This window comes from Nasonia vitripennis, chromosome 1 (assembly GCF_009193385.2).
Source record: "Nasonia vitripennis strain AsymCx chromosome 1, Nvit_psr_1.1, whole genome shotgun sequence".
In the NCBI taxonomy this organism is placed as follows: domain Eukaryota; kingdom Metazoa; phylum Arthropoda; class Insecta; order Hymenoptera; family Pteromalidae; genus Nasonia; species Nasonia vitripennis.
In genome coordinates, this window is record NC_045757.1 from 33,819,629 (window position 1) to 33,844,457 (window position 24,829).

General features: G+C 44.4%; 3 protein-coding genes across 5 annotated transcripts in view; 2 read left to right on the top strand and 1 right to left on the bottom strand.

Moving 5' to 3' along the window:
* The first annotated feature begins 994 nt into the window (after window positions 1–994).
* Window positions 995–4,406, top strand: LOC100680314 (uncharacterized oxidoreductase TM_0325-like). Its single transcript, XM_003423889.4, has 8 exons — window positions 995–1,233; window positions 1,321–1,513; window positions 1,804–1,933; window positions 2,030–2,151; window positions 2,226–2,402; window positions 3,002–3,141; window positions 3,728–3,872; window positions 3,985–4,406. The coding sequence occupies exons 1-8, from the start codon at window positions 1,142–1,144 to the stop codon at window positions 4,084–4,086; spliced, it is 1,101 nt and encodes a 366-aa protein (XP_003423937.2). The 5' UTR covers window positions 995–1,141; the 3' UTR covers window positions 4,087–4,406.
* A 5,791-nt stretch (window positions 4,407–10,197) lies between these two features.
* LOC100122604 overlaps window positions 10,198–24,829 on the top strand; it is a 28,823-nt gene continuing 14,191 nt past the window's right edge. Inside the window, exons 1-4 of one of the 3 annotated variants that reach the window (XM_003423890.5) lie at window positions 10,198–10,468; window positions 12,331–12,635; window positions 15,939–16,199; window positions 17,338–17,587. In XM_003423890.5, coding sequence (XP_003423938.1) covers window positions 12,442–12,635; window positions 15,939–16,199; window positions 17,338–17,587 — 705 coding nt within the window. In that variant the 5' untranslated portion in view covers window positions 10,198–10,468; window positions 12,331–12,441. The remainder of the gene's footprint in view (window positions 10,469–12,330; window positions 12,636–15,938; window positions 16,200–17,337; window positions 17,588–24,829) is intronic. The other 2 variants (XM_016990120.3, XM_008217110.4) reach the window with 2 other exon arrangements.
* Window positions 18,345–20,620, bottom strand: LOC100122593 (voltage-dependent anion-selective channel-like). Its single transcript, XM_001606155.6, has 4 exons — window positions 20,302–20,620; window positions 19,493–19,718; window positions 18,957–19,169; window positions 18,345–18,729 (listed from the first exon to the last, which is right to left on the bottom strand). The coding sequence occupies exons 1-4, from the start codon at window positions 20,443–20,445 to the stop codon at window positions 18,464–18,466; spliced, it is 849 nt and encodes a 282-aa protein (XP_001606205.2). The 5' UTR covers window positions 20,446–20,620; the 3' UTR covers window positions 18,345–18,463.

The following is a 24,829-nucleotide window of genomic DNA, read 5'->3' on the forward strand; positions in this document are numbered from 1 at the left end:
ATGTGATCATCTGCAAATTAAAATTTAATTAAATTATTCATTATACATAATTCAGATCTACGATTATCTGGCCATATATGGATAAAAAATACGTACATAAATATTTGCAGTCATACTGAGAACATCCTGTTGGTCCATCAATCGTTTTAATATGGGCCTCAATGTGAACCGCATAAGTGCAGATCGCAAACACCCTACGACAGATTATAGGATACACAATTTTTAAATCATGTTTCAGAATAAAAAAGAAATGAATATTTTTTTATCTAAAAAAAACGAAGCTATTTTTAAGAATCCAAAGTCTACTTACAAAAATTCGCCATACATTTTTACTTTTGTTTCATGGAGGTTCAAGTGCAAACCGAACCCAGAAACAGGTTTATACTGTATACATTAGATATGAATTATTTTATCTCTGTTCCAATTGAAATAAGTTCTTTCTCCGTAATAAATGATAATAAGTGATTTGCCGAAAATAATTTACGAAAATTCAGGAAGTTAAACGTAATGTAGCGATAAATACTGCAAATACGTCATTAAAAATGTCATTATTAAAATTGGCATAGTCAACACCGTATCCTCAGTCTGAAAAAACTATGAAATTTATTTAAATTGATTTATTTCAAAATGATCTAGCACCTTTACCTCTTTTACGGTACATACTACAAAGTCTACTATATATCCGTATATTTATCGTCGAGCCAGGTGGCCTTAATGGCATATATTGATGATTGAAAAAGTGGAAGCAGTAGGTCTGTAGGCGTCTACTATATAACAGTTTTGGACTGACCTTTTCCATTTCTCACTGCTTAAAACTGTCGTGCCTCTATCTATAGTATATAGTCTCCAGTAGTATCTGGCGGGCGAAGATAGGCGGCGCATAGGCACTGTTTCTGTAGGAAATTTCTTTCTCTCATTACAATATGCATGCAATTATAAACTATATAACTGCTCGGGCCTATAGATGTCTCGGTAATAGCACTTGTATTATAATTTTTCATTTGTTTTATCCAGCATGTTTAGTTCGGTCTAACCAAAAATGTCATGCAACCAAACAATCAAAATTCTAGTTTACTTTATCGCACCGCATTCGCATTAAAAAAACTTGGCCAATCAAATAAATGGATTTATTTAAATAAAAATGAAACCACTCGCTTGGATCGTGAACAAGAAAAATATACTCCTGTCAAAATATGCAAAGGATGCCTTGGAAATCGCTCGGAAACATTTCAGGTTCGCTAACTAAATATTTAGATATTTTCCATTCCATCTATTGTAGACAGTAATAAAGAAATTATCTTCGACTTCTCCGAAATCCAGCACTAGCAACACTTTCAGCAAAAAGTCAACAGCAAATCCAGTCCCTGCTCCCAGAGTCATAATTCCCGGCAACTGCATGACATCGAAAGCCCCGATATCCACACCCCAGTGCAAAGTAGCCGTGGTCATAGGTGGCTCTAACAGCGGCTACGGATACTTCGCTGCCGAGCAGCTGCTTCGTCACGGAGCCAAAGTATAGCGATCGAATTTTCAAAAAATGTAGCTTAATTAAATAACGCGGACTCCGAGAGAGAGAGCGATAAATCGCTACAATATTTTACAATTAAAACTTCCCGACAAGCGGACGTTTTTCCTCCCAGCGCTGTGAGTGAAACGCCAAGAGAGGGCCGAGTCAGATTGAAAGCGGATAGAAAAAAGTTTACCTCTGTACATCGTTTTTAATCTTCGAACATTTTCAACACATCAGCCCCGCAATTTAAGCCGTATCGATTCTCTAAACTTTTTTGCCGTCCAATTTTTCAGCGAGTCATCCTGGCGGACGGCGTAAACGAGTCGGTAGGCGAGTCCGCCTGCGAGAGGCTTTGCAAGGCTTACGGTAAGGATCGAGCCAAGTTCTACCCCTGCGACGCGAGGAATTCCTGCCAGATCGAAGGTACGTACTCGTTTGTTTAGACTAGGCAAAGAAACGAGGTATACGACGTCAATTGACGGATCCTATACGTACGCATACCCCCCCCCCCCCCCAAAGGCATCTTCACCTCGTCGTACTGCAGAGACGAGAAGATCGGCATTCTCTTTAACGATCTCGACGCGGTCCAGAGCCTTCCCGAGCACTCTCGGCTGAACTACTGCAAGGATTCGATAAAAATCGTGAGTTTACTCTCGGCAAATCCCGTAAAAAGCTTCCGTGCATACGATTTACTTGGATACTCGTCGCTTTGCAGAGCAATACGCAGAGGCTGACGCGTCTGGGAGTGGAGCTGATGCAGCAGCAGCGTCGCCATGGAATAATCGTCAATTGCGCCTCGATCCTCGGTTTGATGGGCTGGCCTTTGGCCGACGACGCGGTCCCGGTCTACTGCGCCGGTGAGCCCGTTCTCGAAACGACTCTTCGAATGGCGGTGAGCCAATTTCCCACTCTGTACATAAAACTGTCTCGTTACTTCTCCTTCTATACGTATCATGCATTCACGAGTAAACAGGCTACGCAGTACTTGTTTTTAGAGTGTATTTTTCGAGTGTATAAAGCGAGCACTTCGCGGTCTTCCAAAGCGGCCTATAAGATAATACGCGGCGAGAACTCGACCCTGCGATGGAATGATAATATTTTCACCGCCAGGTGGCGCACAGACATTTTTCCACTTCCCTCGTGAGAATCGGCGCGCAGAACGTATTTATAGGAGTGCAGCATCTGCGCGCCTATAAGGCCGATTATGCTATAACTGTCTTGTTGCATAAATTTAATATATTATTTTTATAATTTTGTCTACTTGCGAGAAGCTAATTCCCTAAGCCGATAGCGTTATGCTTACAAAAATACATATAGCTCGCAATCATCCGTGCGTAAACCTACAGCGGCTTATACCCAAGTCTTCCGATCGCCTCACGTACACACACACACACACCGATCAATCGGAGTCAGTCGCCCACAAAATAGATACACACCCTCGATTACCGTAGCCTCGTTCTTTCAATTTTTTTTTTTTTTCACCGCCAACAGAGAAGCTTTCCCGTGGAGGAGACGAGCGTGAGGCTGGTCTGCCTGTGTCCGGCTAATCGAGCCCTCGATTCTATCGGATTACCGGACCTGCCAACGGAAAACGAGTCTTGCGAAGGAAGGACCTCCTGCGCCCCTGATCCGTGAGTGTATATATTTTTTGCCGATAATCGCGTTATAAGGGGTCGAGATCAGAGGTCCCCTTTTGTCTCGCGGATTCTTTTGTTCGACGAGAGCGGCCGATGTTCGATTATATGCAGAAGAGACAATGCGCTTCTTTTTCTTATATATATATATAATTGTTCTTTCGGTTGCGTTAATTAAACAGTTTGCGCGCAATGGTATGACGATTATATTTATACATAGAAGGTCACCGCGCTGTGATTGTACGTATTATATCCAGTAGAAAAGGTCGGGATCGAATCGGCCGACATTATATTCATTACGGTCGTCGTCGGCACAATTCAATTACGTTCCTTTCAAAAGCGCTCGTTCTCCGAGAGCTTTAAAACTCTATATACGCGCGTTTCTCTCTCTCTCTCCCCTCGAACTCGAAATTGATACACTGCTCGAATCATCGATCACCGTATGATCGACGAGCGTAAATAAGCGTAATTTCATTTCGCGACGCGAATCCGTCGGGCATGTATCGGCAGCAGCGCTTTGAAAGCAATTTTCCGAGAGACTTCGAAAAGCATCAGAATCGATTCGAATTCCTCGTTGTTTCAGGAGCAAAGACAAGAGTCGAATTGGCCGGGCACTGGTACACGTGATGGCTCGAGCGGAAACCGGAAGCTTCTGGATCTTGGAACCCCCCTACACACTGCGAGAGGCGCCGAGGCTGGTTCGTTTTGCACCGAGTGACCGGCTGCAGGTATGCGATCGTTCACCTTGACACATTCTCTCTCTCTCTCTCACTGATTAAAAATATTGAGACAGCCAAGGTCGCACCGATGTAAGCCCGCGATTAATTTACATTCCTACAGGAGGAGGACTGTCCGACATCGATTAAAGCCCCGTCAAGTCGTCAGCCGTCCGAGAACTGTTCCGTCGACTGCAAGTCGACGAAGCTCCAGAAGTGCAGCTGATGCTCGTCTCTCCATCTCGTTTAAAAGTAATTAGCCTCGGAAAATTACAAGAGGGACTATTTATTTTTAACGAATCAAAAGCAAAGCCTAAAGCCTGAGCGAAATGAAAAATCACCGGAGGCGGCGGGGGATAACGTCCGGGATCATCGCCGAGATAAAGAAAAGAAGAAGAAGAAGCGAGAAGAGTAGAGCCGGCGAAATGAAAGAAAGTGAAGAGGGTTGGAAAAGCATCGGCTCCCTCTTTACGCACCAGATGCTCTTTCCGTTAGACGTATAAGGTGTATTTGTTTAAAATAAATTCGTTACAGCTCCAACTACGACCTCGTGTAATTTTTATTTATTCTTTTCCATTTTTCCACAGCACGTATACTCGATCAAAGCTCGAGAGCGTATCCGTCGAGCGCAGCAGAGTACCGTACGCTTAATTAAACGAGCTTAATCTCGCGCGCGACTGTTTCAACTCAAGACGCGGATCATCCGTCGAGTCGCTGCTCTTTAAAACGCGGCGCTTTGAAGAGCCACTACGCGTATTATTCGACTTGCGTCATCGCAGAGCTGCGCCTGCGAATGGATTAAATTATCCTAGAATTTTTATTTTTTACAAACGAGAGAGAGAGAGAGAGAGAGAGAAGACCTCGACGCAATGAAATATATATATATATATATATATATATATACGATTTGCCATTGAAAGTGGATTAAAGGAATGCTAGCGTGCAGTTCGAATTTAATTAAATTCTTAAAACTGATGCGCATGTATCCGCTTTCCGTGTATCGAAATAAAGCTATTCGAGTAAACTAATACCGAGTTTATACAAGACCTTAATTAAAGCTCCGAAGTATAAAAAAAAAAAAAATGTACACATCCTCACGAGTATAATCACCACGTGATAAGAAGCTACATGTACACCGACACGCCATCCGTCAAAAATAGAGGAGCGCCGCAGCGCATCGATCCCGCAGCTTGCAAGCTCGGAACTACAATTTTCCCCGACTCTAGTCATGAGTATACTCTCGCGAGAGAGGTCGACGTCGCGACCCCCCGCCGGGATGAACGTCCTCTCGACGACTCTATCGTCTATAGAGAAAGAGCCGACTCTATAGTGCTGCAGGCTTAACGACGAGACTGCATTTTATATACACATATATAGTCGGCTGAGGGGCACGTGCGCTCACGACTTTTATTGTGAAACGGGCGCGGGGGCGGCAAAGTTTGCGCTTTTCTCCTGCAGTACAGTATTGAGCGTAACGACGATTTATTATATTGCCGCGCGTCTCGCGTCACGCCCGGTTGAACTTTCAAATTTCCCGCGCCTGCAAAGCTCTGTCTGTTTTCAAATATTGAAATCGTCGCTGACCCGCGAGTAGAGATGAATATGTATATGTATTCGAGAACAGAGCCTTGAATATAGGATTAAGGAAGAAACTTTCGATAAATTGAATTTTATCTTACCTCCCTGATAAAAAGGGCGCGTAATAATGAAAGTATTCGAATGACAATAGAAGCTGCCGACGAGCTTTTCTTTATTTCCAAACAATGTTTCGTTATACACTTCTTCGCGGAAGTGCAACAATGGAAAGAAGAAGAGAAGAAGGACTGGAATATCTCACAGCTGCCGCAATTTCATTTCTTCCGGGAGAATCGAGACGCCTCGAGTATACACCTATATATATATATGAAAAAAGCTCAACCGCAAAAGTCCTCCGATCGTCGCTGGGGGGGGGGGTAGGTGTGTAGACACAGACGAGAGCGTCGGGGAAGCCCACGCTTAATTAGCTTTAATTGAAAGCGAGTCGTCGTACAGAGCGACGACACACACACACACACGCGCGCGCTGCAGTGTATATATGGGCTGGTATAAATTGACGAGGGAGGATACGATGATGAACTGCGGGAAATCGAGGCGAAGATGCCGATTAATTGGACGCGAGCTTTATTTAGCCACGTGGTGCTGTTAACCTTTGCGCGGCAATTTGAGTTGAATTCGATAGAGGAGAAGTCGCCGCTCGTTTATCCAGTGAGATGTTGTGAGAAGAGAAGCTATATATATATAGGTCGGATTCGCGAGAGGCTCTTATCAGAATGAAAGCCGCGATATAAATCAACAATTGTACCGGATGTGTATTAAATCTCGCGTTTAGGAATGACTGGCACGATTCTAGTAGTACGAGATGCTATACCGAACCATCGAGTCCCTTAGAAAGAAAAAAGCTCCGCTCGGAACTTTCTGTTTCGTACCTATATCCATCGCACTTCGAGTAGGTGCAGATTGTAAAAACAAAGCTTCGAAAAATAACGCAATGAAACAGTTGGCGTCTGTGTTAGCGAGAGAAAAAACAAAGCAATGCTGGTGTCGATGCCCCGTTCGTGTCTACTTAGAGCTAGGGCTACCCTCTCGTGTTTATCTTCTCTTTCCCGCAAGCCGTCTCTTATTAGTCTCTTATTAGACGTTGCGGATATGTATATATACATACATATAGGTACGTCATGGGGTCAAGGTCGTCGGGATGAAAATTTCGCGCCAATTTGCGCGCGAAGCGAGATGATCGTTCTATCGAGTGTACGAGAGCCATACGCGGACTTGATTTTCGAGTTAGCACATAGTCGGCGAAATAGGCTGATGCGTTATCTGATGGCAGTCCATTGCACTGACGTGTCCTGCGATGAATGATTGCGTGAGCTCTGGCTTGGATCGATATATAACGAGCAGCTTGAATGAGCTTGGAAATATAATGTAATTCAACGTTCGAATGAAGTTTCTTAAAATTCATTGCTTATGCTGGTACAATGATTAATTAAGATTCTGTTGGGTTAAGAAAGATAATAAGAGAATGTGCGAGAACACATAATAGACGAGGTTTATCAAGTTATTTGACAACATAGCAAGTATACTGTGAAAAATTCAAGGAAGACGTCCAGAAGTAGATAAATAAATGAAGCTACATAAATTATTATTTCTTCTTTGCTAAACGATAACATACATCTCGCAGAATATAATTAGGTAAGAAATGAAACTCTGATTCGTCAGCGACATCACTCGCGTGCTCAACGATGAATTCGATTACTTTTTGCTTCGACTTATCCATACGGAGTTTATCGGCAAGTTGTAGACATTCGGTGACCTTAGCGGAGCCCAAATTTTCAAGAAGGCTCTTCTCGCACGCGTTTTTCAATCCAAGTATGCATTTGTGCACATTCATGGTCTTCCCTTCCGAAGTGAGCGATACGTCACCGAACTTGCTGTCGGTATAAGAAGAGCTTCGTATTTGTTAATCGCTTCAAGCGGAAGTAGAATATCGTCTCCGTTGCACTTCATCTCCTTATTGATGTTTAATTCAAACAAACATTTTAGTGTGGTATTTAGTAGGATTACCGTTTTTTGGGTTTTCGACATAAGCTCTCGGTATATATTGTACACTATTCTCAAGTATAGTTAGAATATCATGGTAAGAACAGTTTCTTACTCTGCATGTATGTAACTTATAAATATATTCGCCTGCAGTATTGATGACCGTAAAATCAGGGAATATTTTTGAATAAGGATGGTCATAATACAGATTAAAAATTAAAAATTCTTCTTTATGTCTAGGTTGAACTTTTTCTCGGAGCAAACGCATACGCCATCGAATATTGCTACCGCCGCAATTCACCGTGAATTTCGGAGATTCCAGATAGTCTCCAACTATTTGACTTTTAGCTCGAAAGTAATCAATTTCCCATTCAAATTTTAATTTCAAGGAAATAGGGTTGATATCACCAGCAATTTCTGAAGCCATACTTCATCCGGTTACCAGTGCACTGATTTCATCAGATATCATATTCAGAACGATCGGATATTTCATCATTGTCATGTATCGTGGTTCGTCATGTACCTTCAATGAATAATGCGATATCGAACTCTCGAACGTTCACTCGACTTACGCACTTGTAATACTTGATCGTGAATTTGTAAAGAAACGCACAGAGAAAATCTTAAGTCAAGCGTCGAAAACAATGTTAAATATTTCGGTTACAATGACTCTACATTTAAGGTTATGGTCAGTCGAATGGGCTACAACAGTATGACTGAAATCTTCGTCGCAGGAAGGGGGAGTGGGGGACGAGAAGAAAGCCTTATATATGGAAGTAAAAAGCCGTTGATCGGCAGCTTCGCTGCGGAACCGAAGCGCCACCTACATCACGTGATTTATTATGGTAAGTCGATTTTTAATAAAACAGCAAATACAGCTGTTCATCTGCTGAAGATTCCTATTTGTGTTATGCTTACTGAAAATTCGGCCCCAAACTTACTCATCGAGTGCACGAGTCGCGTATCAGGCTTGATTCTCGAGTTTGCATCTGCACATCTATATGTAGCGACGCTACAGACAGTCGACAAGAGCTGATGATGTTTTGCGTATAACAGCGAACAGGATGTCTGATGGCAGTCCATTGCACTGACGTGTCTTGTGCGGTGAATTATGAAGCCCTACTGGGATGTATAGGATCGATACACAATTGGCATTTCGAACAAGCTTCTACTAAGTGCGCAGTGAGCCGACCATCGAAAGTTTATAAAATACACGCGATTTCGGAGGGTATTTCACCAGCTCGAATTGTTACCTAGTTATATATGTGGGAATGTGAGTATGAGAGAGATATAAAATACTCGCTAGCTTCTCTCTAGGCGCGGCCTTAGAGAGAAGGTTAGAGGGATGCGCGAAAGAGAGAGAGAGAGAGAGAGATCGGATGGGCAGTTCCGAGTTGGGCCAGCGGGCTCAGAGAGTGTGATTCGGGACGTGGGCGAGAGCGGACGCTTGAGAGTCGTGCTGTCTGAGACTCGATAGAGCGTCATTGTTTTATAGTTATTCTGTTATTAATAAACTGCTGTATGTTAAACCTATATCTCCATCACTAAACCATATATTCCTACACCTCAAATCCCACATATATAGTATAGAGTGCGCGCGAGTATACGACATAGCACAACAGTCCGCTGTGGTTATTCAACTCTCGGATAGGGCCAAATAATTGCAATTAGAGCGGTTTCAACTTTCATCGACTGTGCAGTCGTATTGTTGTATGTCTATACTATATATACATATAACACGTGCATAGGATCGATTTTGAATAATGATGTTGACACGAACCACCGGAGAGAGATTCATTTGTTTTCGCTGTACAGTCGAGCGTGTCCAAACAGTCGTGCGTTTCCTGGAAAATTCAAATGCGAGACTGTGCCCCCAGACCTCTCTCTTGTTATTTGTGCGAAATCTTTCGCGTCGACGGCGGAATTGTGTAATTGAATATTCGCAAAATAAACGCGTATAAATATAACTCGCGAAATCCAAAAATAACACACATATATATATATATATTGAACATTTGTTGTTGTCCGGGAGCAACGAAAGCTGTCGAAGCCTATACGTCGGTTTTACGCGTTAGTAATAAATCATTGCTTCTCCTATGAATAATATTAAGCTGTATTTCGAGACGCTCTTTACTACCGGCCATTTTTAGCGTAAATAGCTCGGACGTAAGTACACGACACGCTTATATATAAACAAGTTTAAAACGGAAAACCCGGTGAATTAGGCTAAATCTCAAAGGCGCGTAAATAATCCTTTAGAGGAATTTAAGGAGCGTCCGGTTCTTGCCCGACACTCGTTGTGCCGCGTCCCCTACGGTTCGCAGTAAGTTTCCACTATACATCCCGCTTAAATCTTCGCCTAAGAGACGGAAAAGTAGAGGAGACGAGTTTAGAGCGTGGAATATCCAGCTTCCGGATTTATATACAATAAAGCTTCGCGATAAACAAGAAGCTCTAATTACTCTCTCTCTCTCTCTCTCTTTCCCCTCGTAAACAGGCCTAATACAGCGAAATCCTCCCCCCTTTCTAGAAATTCATCAAAATCCTGCGCTGCAGGCTCCAAGAAGCATTAGAATCCAAATGAACAAAAACAAGCGACGCATCGGCATACGTATGCACGCAAAGCTCGCGTGTATAGAAAGAGCAGCTCTCGGTCTGGGGGTTGCGCGCGCGCAGAGGAACGTGCGCGCGTTGTGTTATATATATATATATAGTGGGAGGCAGAACACACGGAGGGAGAAGATAGGACAACGACGCTCGCGTGCCAGCGGCTTCAGTACCCGTCGAGCTTTCCCCGAGGCCGGAGCTTGCAAGCTCGCCGTTCACGCGCTCGCGCTCTGCACTTGTATACTGCGTGCCGATATAGTGCGTGTTTGTGACTGTGTGCCTGGAAGATGTAGCCGAGGAAAGTCCGAAAGCCGTCGACGATTATCTCACCTGGTAATCAATGTAAATACAGCGCGGGGGCTTTAATGAACGAGTCGAGGAAGGTGTACAAAGCGCGAGTGTGTTTGCGAATAGGTGTAGTATAGGTACGTTGCTTTCACTCTCTTCTATACGGACGGAAATAAAAGAGAGAAGCTTCGTTTGCCCGGCGAAGCTCGAGTTGGGAGATTGTTTCGCTTGGCGTGTAAGCGTAGCCTCGAGTTCGCTGAGTATATTATAATAAATGGACTGGCGAGAGAGTTGCCCTTTGGCTTTTCAATCCGATGATGAACTGGCCTCCGACAGCTCGAGTAATAGCTTTTTCTCTCGGTCCGCGAGCGCGAGTATATTATGTTATACACCGGAGGGCTGCGACTGCTTTGTTTGTTCTGTAATTGCTTCTTCACGATGACGATGACGGCATTTTCGTTTGCTCGATGTTTGGAAGCGGCTTTTTTCAAGCGCGTATATAATAGACGGGGCAAATGTGCGCAGCGGTTGTGAGTTTATAATCGAAACTATGAGAGATTGTTATCGATGACTTTGATCGCGATAATGCGTCATTTGGGATGCGAAATAAAACGGAATCTGCCGAGTGGTGTAATATTTCGAATGTATCGGGGGCTTTAGTGCGCCGCGTGAGAAATGTAAACATCGACGAATATCGATTATACGTATGATGAATCCGATGATAAATAGAGATAACGTTTGTGTCCGCGGGATTTTAATTAAAAAAAAAAAAAAAAAAAAAAAAAGCGGAAGCGACTATCGCACTGTACCGAAGATAACGAGTGTTTGTGAAGTATACACATGCGCGTCTAATTTCCCGGGCTTTCCTAACCATCTGTCGAAAAACCTGCCTCTTTCACTCGCTTTTTTAATCAGAATTTTCATTCAACGTTTAATAATCCAAACATTATATCTCCATACTGAATAAAAGTTCAGCGATATAATCACTACACTCGATCTGCAGCTAATTTTATCAATGCAGCCCACTCGTCTACATAAGCGATAACTATTTTTTCCTCCCTCGAATAAAATAATAATCGACGTCACTCGTTCACGTCACCGACTCGTTAATACGTCGCCGCGAGCGTCTTTCCTTTTTTTAATCAGCCGCAATAATCGATAAATTGATACATCGAGATTCACGTATGCGAATCGCTCAAAACAACATCAAGCATATAGACACCTTTGACGCCAACGCGACGTCTGGCGTACGCTGAACTAGCTCAAAACCGATGGGTTTGTATTTTCATCTCTCCGAAGCATCGCTCGAAAATCGATATAGACGTCGAAAGCTCTCTTACTTTAATATGAATAATCGTTTATAGAAAAAAAAAAAACGAGTCAATACACAATCACACTAGTCAAACATCGCATCCCCACGTACAATATATCTAAAGTGTACATATAGTGCATAATAAATAAAAAGCATCAGCCCATCGGACTGCAATCGCGTTAAACGTCGCAATAGCCGTAAAAAGAATAAGAGAGAGAGAGAGCCGGCTTCGGCTGTATAAGCTCGGCGTTCGGGAAAACTGTAATATCTCGCGATTAACATCACCGTCCCCATTTCGTGTTCGGAGGAGAAGTATAGATGTTCGTGCGTGCATATATAGGCCTCGTGTTTGTACACGCGAATCGTTGGGGTAAATATCCTCGAGCGAAGAGGGCTTTCCGCATATAGGTATATATGTATATATACACCTACTGCCGATGAGGAAAATGTTCGATGATAATAATAACAGAGGAGTGAGAGAGAAATAAGAAAAATCGCTGTTTCCGTCTGACGAATGTGTACCGACGACGCGTAATTGAATCGCGAAAAGTTTTACGGCCCTTTGTGCGAAAGTTGAAAAGCACCCCCTCGTCGCGTTCAAACTTGCCGCGTAAATCGCGAGTAGAGTATAACACAGTCGTTTCGCGCAGAAATCGCTCTTGTAAAAAAAAGAACCGTTTGCCGTAGTGAACTTCCGCGAGAGAGAAGAAGAAGAAAAAGCTCCAGAACACACGTAGCGCTTCATCGACCGTTAAATGATCGAAGCTTCGGAGTCGAGTTGCCGGAAGCTTCGGAGCCATGGCGACGACGTCTACGGTGCCCTGGTACAGTAACCATGAGCGCGGAAGCTCGACGATGATGCCCATGAGCAGCAGCACCACGACAACCTGTCCGCCCAGCAATTTTCCCGACAAGTTTCAAGATTTCTTCGCGGCCCTCAGCGAGGACGTCGACGATCTTCCCAGTATGCTCGAGGACAAGCTCATACCCAGGTGAGAGCTTTTAGCGTGTCGTTGTTTCAATGATAGCGAAGTTTAACGTGTATTATGCTCGTAAAGCTCTACACGTTTGTTTATTAGCAGCGTTGGGTGTACGGTTTGTAAGACGATACTGTGCCCGACACTTGTGAATTAATTAGGAGTGACATCGTAGTTTTCAATTGAGAGAAAAAATTTAGAATTAATCAAGGATTGTGAAATCTCGACGGAAGCTTACGTTGCCTACTTAGGGAAAGATTAAAGCGGGTATTAAAAATCGAGTCAGAGGTATAAAGCTCGGGACGTGCATTACATAATGCATCAGCGGGAAAAGCTCCTCGCGTTTTCTTTCGAGCGCGTTGGGTGTATTATTATTATTATTTTTTTTTTTTGCAGGGCAGACACCCGTTTTTATGAAGCGAGATTTTGAAATCACAATTACAAAAGTGCAATATCGTGATATTTAATTTAACACCTGCGGCGATGTCGTCGTAATCCGTCAATGTCTAATTGGTAGATGTAGATAACAGAAAACCAAAACGTATACAGTACAAAGATCTCTACTGCGTATTTGCTTGTATCTTTTTTATCTCCACTATTATATGTGTATACCCATACGCAAGTATCGTTTACTCATTGAGATAAAAAAAAAGCGAAGATCGCGGACACGTGTCTGGACTTTAGAATCCGGTAGCGTTTAAACTTATACAATATCGCTTTTTTATTCGCGAATAAGAGCAGCATCGTGGCTGTTGAGAATATAACACGTGTCAGCCAGAGTCGGAAGAGGAAAATGTATCATCCATTCAGATTTTTCTCTCGATAAGATTTTTATAACGCTTTGATAAAACGAATAAAAAGAACACCCAATATAGTCGTACTCTCTGCTCTAACAATTACAAATAATATCCCACATCGCACATCGCGTCGACTCTGTCGCGCATAAAAAACCGATGACAATCACCGCAGGGCTTAAACAAACTTTCTCTCTCTCTCTCTCTCTATCGCTCAAACAAAAAGTTTATCCCCCCCCCCCCCCCACGCAAACACTCCTGATCTGCAATGCAACCGGATCGTATTATGCCGAAGCGATTAGCCTTTCAAATCGCGACAGAGCTGGAAGAATCGTCAATTTAATCCCGAGTCTCGTGTGTGTGTGTGTCCGCAAAGGCGAAACCACGACGACAAACGGCTGGGTCGTTAAGTTCCAGCCACACATATCATCGACCCTTTGAAAGCCGTCGCGAACATAATCCGCGACTTAACTGGTCGTATCCGCTTCGCTGCCTCCGTTCACCTATACTGTCCCGAGCTTTATAAATGTATTTCGAATGCAGCTGGCCTTTGAAATATTTATGTATCGAGCGCGACGATGGCGTGTATTTCAGAACTGCTATATTATATCTCCAAAAAGTGAACATTATAATATTCTCGCACCAAAAAGCCTCGCAATCTTGGCAACGATTTCAAGCTCAACCGAGCGAGCGACGGATTAAGCGAGTGCGGCACTTAAGGTCCGAACGAATTTCCCGCTCGGAGAGCTTGCGAAGGAGCTTCCGAGTAATTCGACGCGTCTCTGCAGTCGGATTAGGCATTTTATTCTCTTCGAGATCCAACGAATGAATTATACTTGCGCGTATACTTATCCGTCGAAGTGCATCAGCGAGCTTTATTCGAGAATCAAAGCCGCTTGCAAAATACGATGAATTCCTAACCGTGCGACGAAGCACGGAAAGCCCCTTTTACATCGTTACGCGCTAAAATCCGCCTTGTATCTTCTTTTCCGTAACTCGCTCGCGATAACGCTGTATATAACGGAAGAAAAACGCGAATTTTTCAAAGGTTCGACTAAAAATAGAGAGCTTGCGCGCACTATGCATCCCCCTTCTATTTTTAAACTTTGTATTTTTACGCAGCCTGTACGAAAACCGCGCGCGCAGAGGCGAAGGTCGTAAAAAATATCTTTTACCCTCCAAAAAAAAAAAAAAAAAAAAAATCTTACAAACTAATATAAAGTGTAAGGCTAAATACGTTTTACGTATATAACGAGAAAAGCTCTACTGCTATACGAAGCCGAGGCGGAATGTGTAGGTAATGGTAGGCAATCTCGGTCGAATTTTTCCTCGAACTAAAAACTTTCCTCGATTCATCATAATTTCACGTCTTCTTGAGCCGCTGCACCAGTTGGAAAGTATTAGTTTCTCACTCGAGAAGCCATTAATTTCGATTGCCAGGGCCGTGTAATAGCCGGGCATTTATTCATTAGCCGCGCGCGAGTTCAAACTGTGATTTTATACCGCCTATAATTGCTTATCATAACGTGGGTACGTGTGCAGTAACGAGGTCGGAGTATCGGATCTGTTTGCGAAGCTGCGATCTATCAGAAGCTGGATTTTATCGATAGAAAGGGCGAAACTTTGATGATTTTCCGAGTTATACACGTAAGATTCGAAGGTGGGTCTTTTATGATCGATTGCTATACGATGTGTAAAAAAAATCCCGACAAAACGAAGCCAATTACTTATTCGCGCGCTCAGCTCTCCTCTCGAGGCTCCGCGGTATTATTCGTCGCTCTCGAGGCTGTTTTATTGTCACCTGCTGCTGAGCTATCGATTTTTCCATTCCTTATATACCTTCAATCTCGATACGGGTATTACGGTAATTTAATAACGTTAAAACGATATGCTCTCTCGGCTGTATATATATACACTTATTTAATCGATACACAAGGCCGACGATCAGCTGCCTCTCCCAATTTCCAGTTCGCCTTTCTCGGCCATATATAGAAATTGAGACGAGAGGGTGAAAAAATCCGACCCTTCTCGAGACGCGATCTCTGTATGATTTTTCTCGTGAAGTTTCGAAGCTAGATTATAGCCGCGACTCGAGCTTGAACGTATACGAGAGCTTTTTCGTTTGCATTCAATTAAATAATCGATCGTCGGCGGAGCGAAAAAATCGCCGGGCTCGAATTTTAGACCTAATTATATATGCATACGCGTATGAGGATCGATAATATGCTACCTATCAGACTCACCGTTAATTACGTTCCGTCGTGACCTTGTTGCAAAGGAGTACCTTATACACGAAGCGTATACGTAATTTTCGCGGTGTAATATTTTCCATCGGGAAGCGTCGTTCAAACTGGCAATTTCCATTAGCATCTGAAGATTAGAGCCCGAGGCTTAAAAATTTAATATAAACAGAATATAATACCCCCCCCCCCCCATCCCCTTTCCTCTATACACGCCGCGAAACAGCTGTTGCGTCGGGGCAATTAAGAAACCCTTCGTATACATTGTTCTGTGCGTATTATAGAAAAGAGGACGACTCGAACCTGGACGTCCTGAGCAACAGCAGCAACAACAACAACAACAACAACATCATCAACATCAACAACAAGCAGCGCTGGTCCAAGCGAGCCTTCCAGCGGCGCAGCAGCGAGGTTGAGGTACGATTACACGGCAGCTTGCAAAGCGATGTTCAAGGTATGGGGATCGAAGGTCCCAAGTCGCCGACTCCATCCCGGAGACGCAGTTCCAGCATCGCCGTTGCTCGACCTACTCCCGATCTTCACAGGTAGATATACATATATGTAATACACTTACTTTCGCTGAGCGAAGCGTTTCTCTGGTGACATGCAGTCACGTAGCGCCGGCTATATCCTCGGCTGCACTTTATGGCTCGAGTATCAGAAAGCGCTGACAGGTCGCGAGGGATTTTTAACGGTGCAGTACTGATGATCTTCTTTTTTTCCATCGCCTATACACTTACGGGGGATCAATTGGACTGTAGCTCCCTTTCTCCGATGCGACTTGTGTGCAGCTCGTTAATAGATGAGCACCGCGAGCGTCGTGATTGATATCATTTGTTCGAACTCGTGTCCTAAATTTTTTTTTCTTTTTTCTTGTTATGCTGCTGCAGGTGATTTGTAGCCGGTGCGACGAGAGATGGTCTTTTATTTATGGAAGGAGAGCTTTTTTATCGCTTCGTAAAATAAAGCGCTTTCGCGATAGGTGTATTGATTGTAATTAATAAGTGAGGCAACTTTTTATCGACCCTTTATACGAGAGCTGCATTTTGTTTTTGTTTTTCTTTTTTTTTTTTTCATGAATGACGGTATAAACGTTTACGACGTCCTCGCGTTTTATAGGAAGTTGGGGGAGAAAAAAAAATCGAACGAGAGCGCAACTAACTGCGTACACGCAGTTCGGCGAGTTCGAAAGCAATTTTGTGGTTTTGAGGTAAAAGAGCATGCGGCCTTTTTTCTTTGCTCTTTTTTACTTTTGAAAATTCGATTCTACCTCCGGTCTATGTGAATCTTTTAACGAACTTTGAATGCTTTTGCTGAATGCAGTGGAAAGTTGAGTATCAGAGTTCATTTTTTAGAATTGTCATTCAACAAAATACATCGATGAAGTGTAAATTATGGATTTAGCCAATTCCATCGAACATCCACATAGCCTCATAAATAGAGAACTGATTTCAGATAAGTCCTCTAGTATCCGTGCCAACCTCGTAACTTCACACTTTTCAGCGAGCTTTCGCAGTCAAAAATGCATAACCCGGTTATCGCGGGAAAATTGAACCATCAAACCCCTTCGCCGCTCTTCGCCTCTCCAAGCCACGCGGAATATTTGAATACTTTATCAAAAGCGCGGGAAATTTAAAATTCAAATAATCAAGCTCGCGAACGCCTCCTCTCTCTCTCTTACAGATTTCTGCAGGCAGAAGCGGGTCCATGGGGTCACCTGTCGCCGTCGCCCCGAAGTCCGACGCGAACGCCCGCGTTGAGCCCAGGCGCCGTGTCGCAGACGTCCCAGCACTTGAGTCCAGGAGCGAGTCCCGGTGGGCCCAGTCCGACGAGTCCCGGAGGACCTGCTGCCGCTGGTGGTAGCTCGAGATTACCACCTCAGTCGAGGCATCGAGGCAGGACCAGCAGTATGCCAGCCGTTCCCAGACACAGGGTAAGCTTGATTTTTTTTTTTTTTTTTTTTTTTTTACGACTGCGCCCGCTTTTACGAGATCGGAATTTTTAAGTTGCATAGTTAGAGCTTTTTATGACTCGTATCTGCTTACCGCTCGAGGAAAGTTTTACGACGGTAAAATTTTTAATTTAACAAAAGAAGAAAAAATAATTTTTTTTTTCATTTAATTTTCCAAAAGACAATATCCCATTTTTTATCCCAATTACGCAGAGCTGTGTTCGATGCAGCAGCGGCGACGCATTGACACGGAATTCAATGGACCAATTTCCGCAGCGAGGTATTACCGGGAGTTTGTTGCGGCCACGACGTGTTCCGTAATTTTATCAAACACGCGCCGATAGATTATACGCGTTATATTGAGCGTACACAGGAGGGACGACGACGCAATAGCTTTCAGCGCAGCGGCTGTCGCAATAATAGCTCGATTTGAATATTACATGCGTATCCCGCTCAATAGGGAAAATTACGGGTTCATTCTCTCGATGCCTCTCTGTTTTATTAGGCTTGATTTCTAAAGGCGAATAGAGCCGCGGATGTGAATCATCGTCATCCTGACGAGTGTTCGGAATGTATTCTCTGATCGATTCGTTCGATGAGCATACGAGATTTTAAATTGAACGTATATAGCTTTAAAGCTCGTTGAAAAAGAGCCGCGTGTACAGCTCCCAAGAGGCTCGTTCGCGAATCTTCCGATCTCTCTATGCATCGACTCGCGTCTTATCCACCAACGCACGGATTTATCCGTAAAATAGCTTTATATAATTCACGAGACACGATAGAGGACGATTTACAAAAACACTGTTCACAGGCTCACTATAGTAAGTCTAAAATCTACGTTTGCGTGTACACGCGTCTCTAAACCTCAAGGTCCAGGCCGAGCCCGACCTTGTGTTGACCCGAGGCAGGCTGGGCCAAGTCGAGATTCATCGCGAGCGTGACTTTGGCCTCTTCGTTCAGTGGCATCTGCAAGCTCGTGCCCAGCTGAAGATTCTTGTCGAGTTTCAATCGCAGCTTGCTCTGCTCGTTGAGCTTGTAAGCGAGACCAGCGCCGAGGTACCAGGGCCTCGACTCGTCGCCGAGGCCCAGCTTTGCGTCCACCGCTACGTCCAGCTTGTCGCTCACTATAGAAAGTAAACGCGCGATCACTTAAATGTTTAATCAACGTCTCTTAGCGCTAACTCGATATCCGGAAACCGAAACTTTCCCCAACGGCAAAATAATCAAGGAATCCGAGCAACAGAGCCGTCGACCTCTGCGCCCCATTAAAATCCCTTGGCAACCGGTGCACTTAACGAGGAAAATTTTTCCAATAAAATCCTAAAGTTATATATATATATATAACACGTACCACTGTAGAAGCCGGATAGTCCTAGCTCCTTGGGAATCCTCAAGCATCGCAAGTGCAGCGCCGCCGAGTTTCCGATCTCGCATCCGAGGGCCAGATCATTCTTGCTGAGCCTCGAGCCGTTGGGTTTGAACTCGGCCTGATAGCCAAGCAGCAACTTTCCCAACTTCAGCACGGCCGAGCCGTGCAGCACCGCGTCTCCGTCCAAGTCTTTCGCTGCACACACACGTGTGTATATATATATATATATATATATATATATATATATATACAGAACTCCAGCTTCATTTCGTTCCCCCCGCTTTTTGTCTGTACTTTTTATATATCGAGTTTCGCTGTGTACCACCGCGTCCGACTTTCCGAGAGGTACGTATAGGGGAGGGAAAAAGTTTGTTGCTGCAACGGTTATCGAACGAGGATATTGCATAGTTGTCGACGAGATCCTATACAGCCTTTTTTTCTCCCCTCGTCGTAGCAAAGTTCGTTAGACGTATACAGAGAGTTTCTAATCGATTCAAATTTCCCGCGCGAAAGCTCACTTATCGATCCGTCCGCGTGTAACAAAGAGTTGTGGAATTTTCCGCGGACTCGACAGGTCTGAAAATTGTCGGCCAAGTTGAACGTGTATCCGGCGTCGAGGTCCACGTTCTCCGAGAGGAAGCCGTTGAGTTTGTACTCGCCGGTGAGAAGACTGGGTCTGGAGAGCTTTCCACTGAACTGGCCGTAGCCGTTGGTGCTGTACTTGCCGAGGAACGAGCCGGTCAGCTGCGAAAAATCAGATTTCATTTTTCTGCATCGTGTATATAAGCGGATAGGTACTGATCTGGCGGGGCTTCGAGTCCCATTCGGTTTCCGCGCGCGGGCGAGTGAAAAATCAACCTCGAGTTTCATTCGAATAATTCGAATATAGTCGTTCGTCGAGAAATATATGCTAATCGATATTTCGTACACGCCCACGTGAGTGTTCATTTCTTTTTCGTTTAGAATAAATGCGCACCCGTGCAAAGTTTAACTTTAAACGGCACTTGATCAATTTCACAACCGCCGCAGTAGAGAAAAGCTCAAAGAAACGAGTTAAACAAACGTAGAGTCACGTACGACACAACGACGTCTCTAATTTCTCGCTGCCCTAATCTCCTGACCCCAGCACGCGCGCTTGTGTGTGAATCCCCCGCAATTACAGAGGTTTCGTAAACAAGCATCACAGACGCGGCCACGACGCAAGGCCATCACACACACACACACAAACACGCGTGAAGGTATAAAAATAAACACACAACGGGGGGGGGGTGTTGCGGAGAGTGAGCGAGACAGAGGGGTAGGAGAAAAGAAAAATTTTCATCGTCACCTCGGACTTCCTGAGATCAAAAGCGACGTCCGCCTCGACGCCGAGCTTGGCGCTGAGCTTGAGCTTGGCCAAGTCGTAAGCGTAACCCTCGCGAAAGACGTCGCGAGCGCTTTTGCCGAGCTCGCCGTAATCCGGTACGCTCATCCTCGTCTTCTCTTCGTACGGGCTTAAGAAATGTGAAATCTATCGAAATTACCGATTCCGTGTGTATAATAATAATAACTGGTTTTTTTAGTGTATAAAAGTATAAAAAAGAAAGCGTTATCGCGCGAGTGCGCGCGCCTCCGGATAACTCTGCGCTCTGAAGCTCGCCGCGGACAAAACACTGATGGCCCCGGGATCTTGCGCGTCCGTGGAAAGAAAGGGATTTTTCAGCGAGAAACTCTCTCTCTCTCTCTCTCTCTCTCTCTCTCTCTCTGTTCTGCGCGTGTACGCGCGAGATTCGAGCTTGATTTTTTATTCGAGCTTGATTGGAAAATTTCAATATTTATTATATAGCGTAAAATGCTCAATTTTCTCGTTACAAAAGGCGTAATGTTTGCGCGGTAAATACAAGTGCACCGAGGAATGTAAAAGCTGTTCTCTTTGTGTTATTCCAATAACGAGGCGTTAAAACTTCGTATTTTAGGAACACAACAACAAACTCTCAGACGTATAAGGATCGGGAAGCCCGACAAGCGCGAAACTGTGCCGCAATAAAGCAAGAGCCGAAAACATAATACATCGAGTGCATACGAGCGTCTAGTCGCTTGTCAAAGCTATGTAGCGCAGACGCGTCGCATTTACATAATCGAGAAAAGCAGTGGCGTGAAAGATCCGGCCTGAATTCAATTTCTCGCGTGCGCTAATCGCGTAATGGACTGCTCACGAGCGGGTAGGGGAAGCACACATACACAGAGTCGAGACTCGCGATCGACTGGCCCTTTACCGTCGTCGTGAATATTATTAGCGCTAACGCGATCTATGACCCTAATCTCTTGTCTTTTGTCGTCGTGTTGCTCTTATCGGTTACTCCGATGCGCTCTGTGACGGAGATACGTCGGGGTATAAGCGTCATTAGCTGCAGCGTCAAATCACATTCGTCGCGCGCGACGTTATTAACCCTTTGACTTTTGCACTCACGAGAATACTCCGAGGTTGGTTTTAAAATTCGCGCCTTTTTTTTCGAAAAAAAGGTGTGCTTACAATTACGCGCTCGAAATTCGCAATAAAATCCGTTAAAGCAGGAGTAATTACGCCTGGAAATCATATTACACGGCTCGGCGGCTGCTGTGGTACAATATCGTTCTCGGCTCTTTAGAGCCGCTAATTTCCCCGGCGCACGACTCCACCGCACGTTTGACTACTTTTCTCCTTGACTCCGTGTTTTTTTTTCTTGAAATATATTTATCACATACATACGAAATTGAAAACTTTTCTCGCGCTCGATTTTCGCGAAAATTCACAGGCCGTTTGTTCTAGTCTCTTTCACTCACTCGCAGTGCAGCTTGGTGTAGGGAACTATGAATTTTCCAGAGCGGGGGATGAAGTCGAACGACCTCCACGCGCGTGAGAAAGAAAAACGCACACACGGAGCTTGTTCTCTGGGCCGTTTGCTCCTCGCTCTGCGCTCTACTGATGTGTGTGTGTGTGTGTTTACCGGCGGGAAAATTAAATTTGTCGTCGAAATTTTTTACGCTTATTTTTTTTTATTCCAAAATTGGAACAGGCTTCCAGGCAATCGCCGAATTTATCCCGCTGGTAACAGTTATAGCTGATCTCCCCGGAATGATCCCTCCATTCCAGGTGTACAGTGTTGCAGGCGCAGCCCGATTCCAGCTCTCGACTATACTGGTCGAGCCATTGTTGCGCGCGAATCTACTCCCGTCGCCCTTTCAATTATTCATCTTCGCCTTTAACGAGCGCCGCGTGCTATACGCCATCTCGCACGTCAATGAGCGATCGTGTCAGGCGTAATTATTACGCCGACTCCTTTGAAATTTCGAGTTTTATTCTTGTGGTTCTTTACTCTCTAGGAGTGTATTTTCCCTCGAAAAATGCGAAGCTTTCCGGAAATTTATAGAAAGGCTCTTCTATAGAGGGAGGAAGAGAAAGAGTAAAGTCATTAAACTTGAAAACGTCGCTCTTTTTCAGCCCTATAGCAGTTACCGCGCTTATATGTATTGTTCCCGCGAACGACGCCGAGAGGCGTATTATAAAGCCATTATAAAAGCTTCTTTCTCTGCGTGTATAAGCCGCGAGGGAGAGATTTATCGTCACACGCGCGCTGGTTTAAAAAAAAAAAAAAAAAAATAGAAACTCGATTAAAAGACTGCACACAGAACGAAAACCTGCATCTTTTTCCAGTTATATATCCATAGTTATACAAGGTCCCACGTATGAATCAATGTAGCGTATAAAACACATAGTCGAGACAGCTGAGCGTTATAGCACTGCGAGGTTCAGAGAAGAGGAGAAAAGGATTTCGCGGGGATATATCGACTACTGCGTGAGCCGTACAAAGGGCATCCGGGGCCTGGAATAAGAGCGAAAATACTCTTTCCGACGAACAGCTATCGTGATTGGAATATATATCCGAATCGAATTCGTGCGAGAGATAGAGAGTATAAGGTACGTCCCCGTAGCGGACGACGTTTTATCAATTTGCGGCTCTCCTGAATATTCCGTTCCATTATTCGCTCGAGCCTGGAACAAAAAGACGGGAAAGAGCTGAAGCCGGTCGCGACAAAGTTATAGGAATAATTATAAAGCGTCGCCGTACTGCTGCCACTCCTAACTTTCCCGGCTAACTCGACGTCTAGCTACTGCTGTAATGTGTACATATAGTTATACAGAGAAGAAGGCAAACTTGGCTGTGCGAACTGCAAACTGCTTGAATTCACTACGTGAATCATAATCAGCCGGAGTTGACCCGCTCGCAATTGAAGCTGAAATCTGGGCTGGACTATCGAAGGATTACACACACACACACACACACACACCCATCGAACAAGGCCAATTGTCAGGGTCTCCTGCTCTCAGCGACGAGATAGTTAATTGCAACTGCGCGGCGCACCGTTGTCAGCACCGACGACTTAAATCCGGTCAACTGAACAAAGAGCGAGTCGCAGTCGAGAGTTGAAGACGTGTTTCTCGAGTTGTGAAACTGTCGGGGTTTGGTCGGACCATAGGATAATTAAATTATAGGCTGTAGATTTAATTAAATTTCCTAATCGAAATTAGCCGCGAATGAATCGGCGTATAGATTTATACTCCGCGTGTATACATATACAGCTATGTGGGTATATGTATAAGAGCCGAAGAGGAAGGAAACGCGAATCCGGTTAAACGCTCGCTGCGGGCGTTTTAAATAATAAAACAGGTCTAAGGAATTCGCCAAAGCTCCTGATCGAATACGCTGTGGTTCAGCTATAGCTCGTCAAGTCGGTTATCCTTTATCACGGCAGCTTTCGGCGGCTGTCGATTTTCTCACGTCTCTCCGGCTCTGCCCTGTGTGTATTATGCACGAGTTTCCGCTCAATAAACCATACACCGTTCTGCGCCGCTGCTAATCGGAACGACGTGGGATTATACCATGAATTTTGCTTATTATATTGCGAACGCATTGCGTTGAATTGTTCTCGAATAGGTCGAAAATTCAAATTCAAAACACGCCCCGGTATGTCATATAGTATATCGTCCGAATTCCCCGGGAATTTCCAGCGAATTGCCCGGTGTACACACGTCCGTAAATACACTTCGAGCCGGGCGAAAGCTCGTTAGAACGCCTGGAGCGTAATCGAGGCTCACGCGTGCGGATACGTCTCCATTGTGTGCACGTTTTCTTGCTCGAGTCGAGGCGTGTTACAATACACAGCTGTATAGGATACTATACAGTCAGAGATACCCTCGTATGTGTACACAACGCGTGGGCGTAGGTATAGCTTCTTCATATCTCTGAAAATTGCTTTATCTTATCCCGCCCGCGTGTATCTCTTTTTTTTTTTTTGACTCCGGATCGTTATATACATATATACGTTTCTTTCGCAGAAAAAGAATAATCTGCAAAAAAAAAAAAACTGCGGAGCTTTCGCCCGGCCTGATTAAGCTTCGCGGAGTGTGGATTAAGCGTTAATGAGCCGGCTAGGATGAATAATATCGCGAGCCAATGGAATTTCCAGCACGAGCTGTATGCAAATCCAGAAACACGCGTTATATATAAAAAAAAAAAAAACACACGCGAAATTCCCATCGGTCGTACCTTCGTCTTTTATCAAAGATATTCCGGCTGCGCAATTTGCCCCGTGTAGCTCAGGATTATTATTACTCGTTTGGCCTTTTTTTTTTTAATACGTGTGTGGGAGTACATTTCCCCACTTTCGCCTCTGCGATATAATTACATTCAAATTACACCCATTTACGTGTTCAAGACAGTTATTTACTCCCGGAAAACTCTTCGATCCTGCAGCGCACCTTTTCGACGCTTGCAATTGCGGTCGACCTGCCCCTGATGTCCGCTGCAATTGTCCCGCGGACGTTCGGACTAATA